At 38.9% G+C, this 13,000-nt stretch overlaps 1 protein-coding gene across 1 annotated transcript in view; it reads right to left on the bottom strand.

Moving 5' to 3' along the window:
- The window catches only part of ELOVL4 (ELOVL fatty acid elongase 4), a 14,646-nt gene extending 4,002 nt beyond the window's left edge, over positions 1-10,644 (bottom strand). The window contains exons 1-3 of the mRNA XM_009646091.2: positions 10,605-10,644; positions 9,317-9,504; positions 5,889-5,969 (exon numbers count right to left, since the gene is read on the bottom strand). Of these exons, the coding sequence (XP_009644386.1) occupies positions 5,889-5,969; positions 9,317-9,504; positions 10,605-10,644 (309 nt within the window). The remainder of the gene's footprint in view (positions 1-5,888; positions 5,970-9,316; positions 9,505-10,604) is intronic.
- Positions 10,645-13,000: the final 2,356 nt, after the last annotated feature.

Here is a 13,000-nt window from a genome sequence, read left to right as displayed (position 1 = left end):
ATGCCAGAAGCTCTGCATAGCAATTTGCTAATACTATGATATGGGGGTATGGTGGTGGTGGTGACTCCCCCTTCCAGATCCCAAAGCATAGCAACAAGTCTAGTTCCTGGCATTGTAAGTCATCTAGCTCGTTATGCAAGGGTGGGACCAGAACATATCCCAGATGGTGACTCACACAGAGAATGGAAAAAAATAAAAAAAATAAAAAAATAAAAAAAAAAAAAAGAAAGGAGTTGGAAATGGCATCACCAGCAAGGAGAGCAGGCAGTGTCACAACACACCTATTTGTAAGAAGTTCACCTGGTCTTTCAGGACTCATCTGATGGCAAATCAGACTTTCTTACCTTAACATGGCATGAAATAACCCCATCATCCCCTCAGTCCCCAGGGGAGACAGAAGAGGAAAAGTTAAGACAGCAGTAGCTTCCCTTCCCAAATACACACATACTGTTAGGCAGGTAAGAGAAAGGGGAATCAGGAGAAGGAGCAGTACAGAGCAATGCTACACTCTGCATGGTGTTTTCCTCCACCTCTCCAAACTAGTGGGAAAGGAACACATCTCTCCTCAGAACAAGTTTTTCACAGCCATAATTGGACTGGTGAACGTTTCAGGAGAGATTTTACAGCAGAAGCAAAAAAGCAGCATGAGAGCAGAAGAGTGCCGCAGATCTGCATTGCAGACTCTGCAGTTTCCCAAAGGGACTGCACAACTTACTGTTGCCAAACTGCAGACTTCTACGCATCCATTAAAGAACACCCTTCTCACTCTCTGGACATTATTTAGCCTACTTCAGGTCTCAGGAAGAGGAGGCAGATTTTGTCAGTTTTTATATAAAAAGATACTAATATCTGTCAAAGTTGGAGAGGCTTAATGAGAGAAAAGTGACTCCCACAGATCTTGGAATTCCCAAACACATAGGCAAGCTGCAAGAAGCATATATATATATATACACACACACACACACACATGCATGTTGCTCAATATCCAGTAGAGTTCTGCCTCTGGGACAGGTGGTCAGGTTTTTAAAAACACCCACATCCAGGCTTTGTCTCACACCCATGTATTAGCATATGCTAACAGTCCAGCATCTTTTACAGATGTTTTTTGCTAAAGCTGCATCTCTTAAATACATTAAGATAAGCATCTTTTCATCTCATGAGTTAACAATAAACGCTTTGGACTGTATCCATAAAACGACAAGCCAGCACTACAGTACTCAAGCTCTTTGGAGGTCATTCCTTCTGAGAAACTCTTAAAGACTCAATAGGTCAGTTAGAAGAAAACCATCATAAAAATTCTTGTAAAGCTGATGTGCACTTTGTTAAAGAAACAGTGGAATAATATGCCAAATAGCCAATTTACTGTATGATATAGAGCAAAATGTAGTTGGAGAAAAATCCAACAAAAACCATTATGCTTTATGCCCAAGATGCCACAGGTTCACTATATGCTCCCAGACAAGTCATTTAACACACCTCATTCTTCTTCTTTTGAATTCCACCTGCCTTGCACAGAAACCAATTGCAGTCCGTGGATCAAAATCAGCTGAACTTTTGATCAAAATGCTTCCCATCACTTAAGAACAAAGATAGCCTCCATTTCTTTGCAGGATTATATCTGCTGATTTTTTGTGTTCCTGTAGGTTTTTTTGCCTGACAGCTCTTCTGTTCTCTTCCTATCATCAATTTTACTACCAGTTATTCTCAAACCTGATAGGTTTCACGTACTGATGATCTATTTCAGTGCTCCCAATGACTTACACAGATGTTTTGATCATTAGCTTATAGATGCAGAAAAAAATGAAAGAGATGTTAAGTCATTTGCCTGAGGCCATGCATGCAATCAGTGACAGAGGGCAGAAATAAAGTAGAACAATACACAGATATGTAAGCTATGTCAGGAGCAGGTGGCTACTATAAAATTTTTCTGCAAAGCATCAGAAGTTAGGACCTAGCCTGTAGCCTTCCTTTGGACACAGCATAAAACAAAGACTTAGCTTAGAAGAACATATGCATTAAAAAGGCATATTCGTGAAATGAATAGTACTTGTCACCACCATACCTTTTCTGGCAATTTTCATATGTGCCAATCTAAGTCTGTTAAAACACCAGATGGCACAGAAAGATTACATTACAGCCTAGGATTAAAGGAGTCAACAGGAGGTCCATGACCCATGACCTCTGCCTGCTGCAGGGTTTTTGAACAGAGGGCTGTTTTAACATGGTACTCTGTTCCTGCGCCCTCTTTCCTCATTTCAGGTTGGAAACAGTTATCTATTAGGGGTTTGAAGGGACAGTTACTTCTTAAAAGGTAACAGTAACATGAAAAATGAAAGTAGCTTTCGAAGAGAACACTTTTCCCAGCTTCAGTTAGAGAATTTAGTTTACGGGACCATGAAGCCTATTTTGTTAAGTCAAGTTCCCTTTTCACAGAAGTTTAAAGGAAATTATTATTGTATTTATTTAATAAGAAACAACTACTCAAGCTCTAGACATAAATACAAACAATGCAGATTACAATTACAATACAGAAGACAACCATAGCTTGGCTTTATGGTTACAAACAGCACACTTAAAACTAGGAGCTAACCAATTCACACAGCTCCAGATTCCTAATTCTCAGCTCTCCAGCAATGCTACTAAACCAGATGAACCTTGACCTGGGAAGCAAGGACAGACAAACAAACATAAGCAGAAGGGGAAAGGGACTACTCACAGACACTAACATGCCTTAAGTTAGACAGTATTAGAAAACTCTTCACTCCAAATGCTGCAGCTTCTAAAGGAGTAGTACAAAGCATGGATTTAACAACTTGGCTCTTTGCATTTATTATTTTGACTCCTAAGCTGTAACCAGAAAAAGTTCTTCCAAGATGCAGATGCAGCTCCTTCAAAATCCCTTCTCGGGGATTTCCTCCCCTCTTCTTTTTTTTCTACTATAAACCTTTTATATATATATATAACCAATTATAAAACACACTCCTCAGCCACCTAACTTCCTGCCAGCAGTCAGTAATCTACTACACCCAGAAGGTAAGTCCTTTAGAAAGGAGTTTATTTCTGCACCTGTGGAATCTAACGTCCTTCCCCTGCAACTGTGGAATCTAATTTCCATCCCTGCTTGCTCCAGTCGTCCATTGCCTCTTGTAGAACAACAGCCAAGGGAACCTGGATGAGTTAACAGGTGTAGGCAGGAGGACCAACTTCTTTGCACTATTTGTAAACTAACTACAGAATTAATTGTCAGTGAAAGCCAGAAGCTTGATAAAATTGAAGAAAGTGTACAGACAAATTCATGGAAGAATATCGCCTTAAAAACTGGCAAAACAAAGAGGCTACGTCGGACTTAATTGGCCTGTGAGCTGCAGATCACTGGTGTTGCTAGCCTATACAGGGGAAGTGCCACCACATGCCCTTACACTGTTCCCTTGAAATCACCATTAGCTTACTGTCTTGAGACACGATGTGGGTTGGAGAGGAAAGACATTCTCTGGCACCCAGGATAGCCAAATATTTTTTTTTTTGAACCATTCACCAATTCTCTGTACTCCCTTAAAGAACAAAGGATGGTTTCTTGACCCCTCATTTTGAGCAGGAGCTTTGGTCAAAAGGGGCCACTACATGGCAACAGCATAGTGGCACATTCCTCAAAAGATAGAAACAGAGGTCATACCAGGGCTTCTAAATTTCCATTTAGACCACCACATGCAGTTAATTTCACATTTCTCAGTATTTGTTCCAGCTTTCTAATCCTCACAATAAAGTCATATATGAAGCTGTTGCTTTCCAGAGGATGTCCCATAATGCTTTCTGGGCTTCATGCTGTTTCCATTTGAGTTAGTCCCAGCCTCCTTTATCTGACTAATACAGGACTCATTTACTCATTCTCCTACAAATAAAGTTATTGCATTTTTAATTAATTCTACTGTTGCAGTGCAGCATTCCTCTTCAGAGAAAACTCAGTGCCAACAGATACTAGACATTTAGTATCAAAAGCTATTAAAAGGGTGTGAGAGATGTGATAACACGGTTTATCAATTCTAAACTCAAAACTGTAAAAAGGAGCCCACATTTACTTACATTTTAAAATTGCTTTTTCAGGTTTATATTAAAAAAATTATGGTGAAAGGAATCTCGAGGAGGTTTTAGTTTTGTTTTTTGTCCTACAGTGTCAAAACCCAACAACATACCTTCTAAATGCAGAGCAGGATACACTGTAAAGCAGGCCAGAAACGTATCCTAGAGTCTTTATTTAGACAAAGTACGCTTGTGGAAAGTATAGTTTTCTACTTGCAACTTACTTACCTAAATCGAGAATTCATTCAAAAGAACTACCAGATAACGATCGATAAGGGTTTTGACTGATAACATACCATACAGTTGCTGCAACAACTTGAGAGAATTCAATTTTCCATGCTTCTTCAACTCTCTCAGTTGCAAACTCAACATGTTACAACTTAAAACTTTAGAAATAAAGTTTATGGAAATCCAGAAGCTTGCAAAAAAACTTTAAAAGTCAAGAAATCCAAAGAGTAGATATTGCTAGAGCAACCTTTCTTTTCTGGATATACCATATGCAACAAATACATTGTGCAGGTCATTTTGCATTTATTTAATTGTATAATAATTTTTTGTTTATCATAATGGCCAAACCAGAAGATAATTCTTTTCAGCAGGTCTGACCCCTGCACAGCCTCCCACAAACAAGGACACCTAAAAGTGAGGCTATGAAACAGAATTTTTGCATACTAGAAGTCATTACCTTTTGTACTTAGCTATTACAAAAATTCCTTCAACATACGCCAATACCAGTCCTCAATGTCATTCAGCTGAGTACAAGGGCATTCTATTTTGCACATTTGTTACACTTGGCTAGATATTGGTTTTAAACAAAGCTATTAACAGAAGTATTCTAGTGACTGAAATAGCAAGTGCACAGTATTGGCAAAGGTGAAAGATAGGCGACTACTATAAGGCAAATAAAAACCTACACACAGAGTTGTTCTACAATATCAGCCGTTGTAAGGTGTAAAACTCAAACCTACCCTTCTCACTACCACCCCTGCCATGTACATAAGCTTTTGAGTAATACTACCCATGAAGAGTCATGTTGTAGACAGACATTTTTTGAAATGTTTTATAAATATTAAATGTATTTAGACTATAACACGCGTTCATTACATTTTCAGGAACATGTTCTAATCTGTAGATGAAACTTGCAACAGCTGAGAGAGTCTCAAGTGTCAGCTCTGCTGGAAGATGAGGTTTAGTACATGAGCTAATCAACAGTGTTACAGAAATTAACAAGCATGTGCACTTTGATTTTAACTTGAATGCTTTCCAAAAAATACACAGTTCAAATCTAAGCTTCTGCAATGCAATGTACTGATAATACGTTTGCCAGAAGTCAGCAAGACCTCATGAAGCCAAACATGGGTAAAGGAGACAAAGAGTTGCCTCACCAGTATGAGTGAAGTGCAACCACAGTATATGCTGACAAATCTTACTTGCTTTGATCTAGCTAGAACACTACACCTTTACTGTGGTTAACCTGGTATCATAAATTTCAGCAAGGTCTAGGAACCAAAGTATGTATACAAAGTTTATCCTGGATTGTACAACCACAGATGAAGCCAAGGATGGTATCTTTAAGACTACCCTCACCTGTAGCAGTCAGATGAAAGTTAACGCAGATATACTCATGCACTTTGATTAAACCTGCTATGCGCAACGTAGTCAAACCTGAAGCAATCTGTGAGAACATGACGGGATACAGTCATGACTGACAGCAGAACTTTGAAAACACTGTTTTCAGACAAGACTTAAACCTTCACGTAGTGCTATACATTACACACATTCATATACAAATACAAAAAAGAAATACTCACCCTAACTTCATAAACATTATCTGAATAATCCACAGTCTGGCAGACATAGCTGTACCCTCGAGCTCTTGATGACAAAAACAGCTGAAAATATTAAAAAGTCATACATGAGGGGAAAGATGTTACATAAAACATGTTCATAACAATTATCAGCAAATTTCTTGCTACATCAAACTTACCTGAACAGAAATATCTAAAACATCCTTATCAGACCTGGCAATATTATTGAAGAAAGCCAATATTTAGTTCTAAAAATCTGTTGCTACACAGTACCCATTTTTTTCTTGTAAATTAAAAAGAAAGTACTCATTTTTCCCTTCATGTATCTGCCCAGATAACTAGAGCCCTGTACAAATTAGTAAGAATTCCAGTATGACCTGAAGCTATTTAAACATAACTATTCCCTCTGACAGCTCTACCTTCAGAGACAGAAAATACCCAATTGCTTTCACTAGAAATGACAGAAACACTATTCCCATGATGGATTAGAGAAAACTCTCTCCAGTAGACAGGGATTAGATCATTTGGATCTACTATGCTTAAAACAGTATATCAATCAAAATCCAGAAAAAAAAACCCTGAACAGCCAATGCCGAGCACCCATAAAACATATTGAGAGAAACTGGATGAAGAAAAGTTACCCATTTTGCGCCAACAGAAACAGCCTAAAGCACATGAAGTGCTCCTGTAGGGCCGCTCCAAGTAAAGCACCTTGCAATAATCTGAACAGGAGAAGATAAACTTGACATCTGAGCAAGTTCCCATTGGAAAGAAGAACACCTGCCTAGAGCTGTTCAAGTAAGGTTCAAGTACAAGGTTCAAGTAATACTTCTAACCTTGACATTCATAAATGTTATGATCCAAGATTGGTTAAAGTCAGGTAATCCCACCCCGTTAAGGATCAAAAAAGACAGCAGTGGAGCAGACGTAATCTGTAAATTGTGAGCTGCAAAAGTAAAGAAGGGTGAGATAAAAAGATCTCCAAAATAAACATGGGTAGGCACTGACTTTTCTTACCGCTAACCTGACTTCCATCTCATTTAGACTGAACTCGAGTTTACTTTGGTATCTCAACTTGCACACAGCACTAGGAGTGCAGACAGATGCAGAGACCAAGTGTTATCCAGACAAAACCAACATACTCCGGACTTACTTGCTGCACATGTCTGTCAAGGAGGGAAGTAAAAGAACCGTCCACAGAAATGGTCCTAAGAAAGAAGTTGAACTACTTCTGCATCATCCAAGTCTATTTACAAACTGCTGTAACTTCACTACTCTCCAGTGTGGTCCCACACAGGCACGAGCACATTTGATAATATCAGAGAAGAGCAGGGAACAGTTTAGTCCGCACTGTTACAGAAACTAACCAATCTCTACTGTGACCCACTAGGTAATTTAACCAAGGTGCACTTGGCAAAAGGCAGTAAATTGACTCCAGCAGACTGCCTCAAAGTAGAATAAGAAATTCAAGATTTTCTGGCAAAATACTCATCTGGGACTTCTGCATGCTCTAAGCAAAATTTGCTCCTAATTTGAATCTGAACTTGAGTCCAACCAATGGGAGTCTTGGACTACACAACCTAGCATTGCTTTATGGAGTTACCATTTTAATGTGAGTTATCACAGATAAACAATACAGCTTGCCATCAGGATGATTCTTTAAATAATGTTTAGAGACATTTCACATTCAAATTCTGTTCTCAGCAATGACTGTAAAGTTTCCAGGTATTCACAAACACAGACTGTGTATCATTTTACCCATAACAATTACATTACTCATGCAAATTACAACAGTGGCACACTGGTATTGTAAACCTCATGTAGATTGAAGCAGAAGTTGCCTGGCTAAAGGGAACAATTGAAACTTCAACACCTTCCTCCTATCACTCCTTTAAGACTAAGAAAAAAGACACTTTCTGTAAGTGTTGTATCCATAGCCTTAACATCCATGGAATGACAACCTACCATTTGAAATAGCAGGAAACTAGAACCTCTGCCTGCGTCTAAAATTATGGGCTTTCAGCCTATCAGCAGCAAACGCGTATTTGCAGTCCCATTCATTTTTATGTTAATTCAGTGATTTGGAAATGCCATGCAAATGCATGTGTGATCCTGTAAACAACACAGGTTTGCAAATTAATTGACCACAAGTCTGGTATAAGTCAGCTTATGGATGAAACAAAGCAATTTAAAAGAATAAGTGAAAGAGACAGACATGGCAAAACCACTGCAGAATTCATTTCTGAGGAGTTTCAGTTTTAACCTGCCAAGATGATTTGATTTCATCCATTCCCAGAACTACCCTTGGACTTCAGCATTAAATTCCTTTATACCTGTAGTATTTTACTACGTAGCTGAATAGTGCAAGGAAACAATTTAGACAAAATGATGACTGAGGTGTGATGGCTAAAATTTTACTGAACCATGTCTTAAAAAAAGGCTGAAATCAATTAATGATTTCATTATAGAAGCTCTGGGGAAGGGTCAATATGCAGATCATCATCAGATATGCCATGCTTTCCTGTCAAAAGCACAGAACAGACCAGCCAGAAAAGGAGTTTTGCAGTGCTGTAATTTTAACTGCTGTGTTCATTTGCTTACTTCTGGAAACAGATTTTCCAAATTTATGATCCAATGTCTTCCAGGAAGAAGACTCTCAATCCACATGAGCAGAGTCACAGCAGCATAAACTACTCCTTAGTATCAACTATATTCTGGACAGCTATCCCTGAATAATGATTACCAAACTGTTAAAGTAATCCCACTTAGCTACCGCTAAAGAGCTGATCCACTGCATTGTTACCAGTAATTTCCTCTGTACAGAAAGCCTAACAAAGGAAAAATGCATCAACACTGAAATTTATTAAAAATTACCACACTTGGAACATTGGAAACCAAATACTAGAAGACTGTTTCCTTTCATTTTTATTTAAAGGTACAGTTCACTTCATTTTTATTCTTATGTAAAAGGTAACTTACAAACAAGATACTTTTCCTCACTACAGACAATGGACATCCAAATTTCTAAAAATGATAAATACATTGAAGGCACCAACAAACAGCTCAGTTTCTAACAAGATGCATTCTGACAACCTTTAAGATTATTAAAAGGAAAAAAAAAATCAGTTACAAGTGTTAAATCTCTAGTTTTTAGTTAATCTGTCCAGTATTTATACTAACATAAAGCTAAGTAGTACTTGGAATAGCTACTTCACAAATTCTCTGTAGACTCATTTAGTGCATTTATTCTCAAACAGAACATACCTAGCTACAGAAAATGCTTACATCAAAGGCAAACTCAGCTTAAAAGGTCTGTGCAAAACATTCACCCTCAACAGACATCATGAATATGTAAGATTATTTTCATTTTGCCATCTGTAGACACCCTCAAACTTAAATAGGAATTCCCTCCTGCAAGAGGGCATACACACCTCTTTGAAAATGAAGAAGTTGAGTAGAACCATTCCAAAGTTGTAAACAACCAACAGGAAACGTAACTGGAAGGGCTCTCTTGTCTTCATCCATTTGGGGCCCAGCCAGACAGTGAGGAGATAAATAGTGCTTATAGTCAGTGTTGGAAATGGAGACTGCATCAAGGGCCAATCATCAACACGTTTGTCTGGGGGGGGGTGAAGCAAACAGAAGGAATCAACAAGGTCTGAACAAAATATATTTCATCAGCATGTTAAGCATTGCATTTGTTAAGTATTATTCTCCCCTTGGAATAGCTGCATCAGATAGTAGAAACACAATACACTCATTCTTTCTAGGAAGGTTAAAGAAAATAGTTTTTAAAAATACCACTATATCACATTACCTCATGCAGAGACTCATTATGTCATGCAAGTTCTATTGTCCAGTTCTACAATCCAAAACAAAGCAAACAGAATCACATGAGCCCAAGCCCAACCCACTAATCCCCCCCAAACTGATTTTGCTTATGATGAACAGTGACTGCAGCAGTAACATAACCAAATATTCAACTGCCAACAAAAGATGCACAAATTTGGCAAAATACTGATAAAATTAATAGTTTTTATTAGTTTAAAATGAGGCACTAAAAAGCCTCCAATTAATTTTATACAGATTGTATGATGCTAACCAAGTACCTCTGCTATTTGATGTAGGTCAATCTCACACGTTTCAGACAGAATACTAACAACGTTACTGGAAAACAGCTAAATAAAAGAGTTTAAAGGGATGGTTCTAGTTAGAGTAATCTGTGCAGCCATATGGGAGACAAAGGTTTTATTTACAGTCTCCTTCAGTCACTCACGGGATACAGAGTTACAAGTACTCTGGGGCCCAGAACATGCTATATTAAGTTCTGGGTCTGTATAAGAAAAGCACTCTCAGCCTGATGAGCCAGAGACATCTAGGATTAGAAGATGGTCCTGCTACAGAGAAGGGAAGGAAGAGACTACAGTGACACCTCCTTGCTTCCCCATTTGAAGGCTAATCTCTAGTTATAGCAAGAGATAAGAGGTAGCTATTCCATAACTATCAATACTTCAGATACTGCACAGCTTTACAATACTAACTGGATTATTTTCCAGATGCTTAGACCAGTTGCAGTTCAGATGGAAATCACACCACAGGGTTCCTTGGGAAGCTCAGACATCTAAAACATCTACCTTTCAGTCATCTGTGGGCAAACTCCCAAATAGCAATACAGTTGGGCAAACTCCCAAATAGCAATGCAGTTGCCCACAGACTTACCCACAGGACAAATTTCTTTTGGAGAACTGTTTTTCTTCATGGTAACCCAAGGACAGTGGAAAAAAAACTATACTATAAATTACAGGCATACTAACAGGTAAGTTAGAAAACCCTTCTTATCTACAAAATGAGGAACTCTGATGCAATGAGGAAACTACAGAACAGCACTGCCATTAGTCTTCCTCCACTTCTTTCTCATTTCCTTGGTTGTCCTTAAGATCATAAATGAGAACCTCATTTTAGGAGCAGACCCTCTATGTCTAATAAACACCGCATACTGTGATCTACAGAAAGACAGTGTGCATGGCACTGACTCTTCTTGCTTCCAGTTGATTTAACAATACTTGATCTGCACACCACAAGTAAGATGCTAAGAGGCCTAAAAAGAAGTGGAAAAGAAGAGAAACCAGCCTAGCTGCTTCCATTATGGCTGTTAATACCAGAAGGAGAAGTCATCCTAATGCATGGAAACCTCTGGCAAGGCTGATGCTGCCAGACTGATGGGAGTCAGCCTTGTGACCGCAGCCATCAACAGAAGCCAAGGGCAAGACAGGGCAAGGAGCACTGGGAGGAGTGGCAAAAAGTTCGGATAGATTGGCTGTAGAAAAACAGGCAGTGAGACAGAACTGAAGAAAAGCGAGAGAAGACAGTTAGTTACCTCTTACTTTTCAGCAAGTCCTTGTAATAGACAATTCTATTACAATATAGCGTACTCTGTAAAACACGAGAACAATTGCTTTATAATAAGTAGAGTGTCTTGGGATATAAAGGAATGGCCCCGTTTTCCAGACCTCACAGAATGCTACCTGAAGCTGAAACCACACTGCTGTGTTGCAATTATTACGTTATTATCTCCCTTACACTTTAGTTCCTGCTTGCTTTTGGCAATTGCTCTACCAATCTGAACTTAAAAAGAAAAGATAACACCGTTTAAAAGACAAGAGAAATGGAGAACCTCATCATCCACCTGATATGAAGTAATGGGCAAAGACTCATCTCCACCAAGCAAGTAGAAAGGTGTCACTTCTTAACTAAGAGACAGCTCTGGGAATAGCCAGTGTATGACATGCTTTAATAGAATCTGCACCTCGCTTCAGATGCTGTAGCGTGCAAAGAGTTAAGAGCAGGTGAGGCAAGAGACCTGGTTGCTTTCCCAGACTTCTTGCACTAAGGAACACGAAGAGGCAAGAACGTATTAGAGCATCAGTCTTCTATTTTCTAACCCAGTGTTTCATGGTATCCTGAATGCAAAAGTGACAATACGAAAAACATGAAAAAGGAAGAAGATTTGAATTTTACCCAGGAGCTGAACATAACTACCCACTGCTGAAAACAGGAAACCATGACCTATTCCAGACTTCTTTTTCTGCCAGGAGACAAAAGATTTCTAGAGGGAAGAATGAGGATTCACTAGAGGGTGAAAGGAAAGACAAAGGGACAACCTTTATTAAAGCCCAGCTGCAAATGAGCTTTGCCTCATGCTTCATCAGCACTGCACACAATTCTTTCACTTACTTTCCACAAATACTACAAATTGAAGAACTTAACTGGAGAAAAACAACAGAGATATTTAATTAACTCTGGCAACAACATAAGAGCACCTGGACAGCTGCCATTACACTTCCATACCTGTATCATGGTTTCAGCCGGTTACCTTCCCTCTGCTCACCACATCTCAGAGACAAGCCTTAAAGTATTTACAAGAAAAGCATAGCTTACTGATACAGACTGCATAACACACTGCCCAGGGAATCTATCCGATCAGGATTTTGGGGGCCGGACCTCTCCTAGGACAATTAATTACACTTGGAAAACAAAATGCCTGTATGAGAGGGCATACAATAGGCAATTCAGTTCTGGAGTACATCCTGGCCAAAATGGAAGCATATCAATACTCAAAACATTTATTCTAATTTCTACCGTGCTAACTAAGTACAACACCTTGCATTTATTTTGAGGGCGTTTAGGAGACTCTGCATACGATTATTTTTTAGTAATACTGTGGCATCAGAAGACATGCTGCTATTCATCCCAGAACTTGCTAGATTTAGAAACTTGATCATCACAAGATCTCTCCTGGATAATGCAGAGTAATTTGTTCAGTTTTAAAATCAGCTCCACACACCATTCTTATTGCACAGAAGGTATTACAAAACCAATTTAGTTTCAGTTTACCAAGGAGGCCTGCTTGTCCACTTTCTGTACAGAAAACACACAGCTACATGCAGACCCTTGTTCCAAACTTGTTCTCAGACACCCTCTTTCAAACCAAGATAAATTCACTCTCTTAAGTCATATGCTTAAGTGACAAACCTCCCAAGAGCCTCCAACACCTTCCTCCCTCGCACCTCCCCCCCCCCCCCTTTTTCCAAAAAAACAACCCATTTGTGTCCCAC

This window comes from Egretta garzetta, unplaced genomic scaffold (genome assembly GCF_000687185.1).
Source record: "Egretta garzetta isolate BGI_Z169 unplaced genomic scaffold, ASM68718v1 scaffold9, whole genome shotgun sequence".
Classification (NCBI taxonomy): domain Eukaryota; kingdom Metazoa; phylum Chordata; class Aves; order Pelecaniformes; family Ardeidae; genus Egretta; species Egretta garzetta.
Note: the sequence above shows the minus strand (reverse complement) of the source record. Positions and strands in the feature narration are given on the sequence as shown.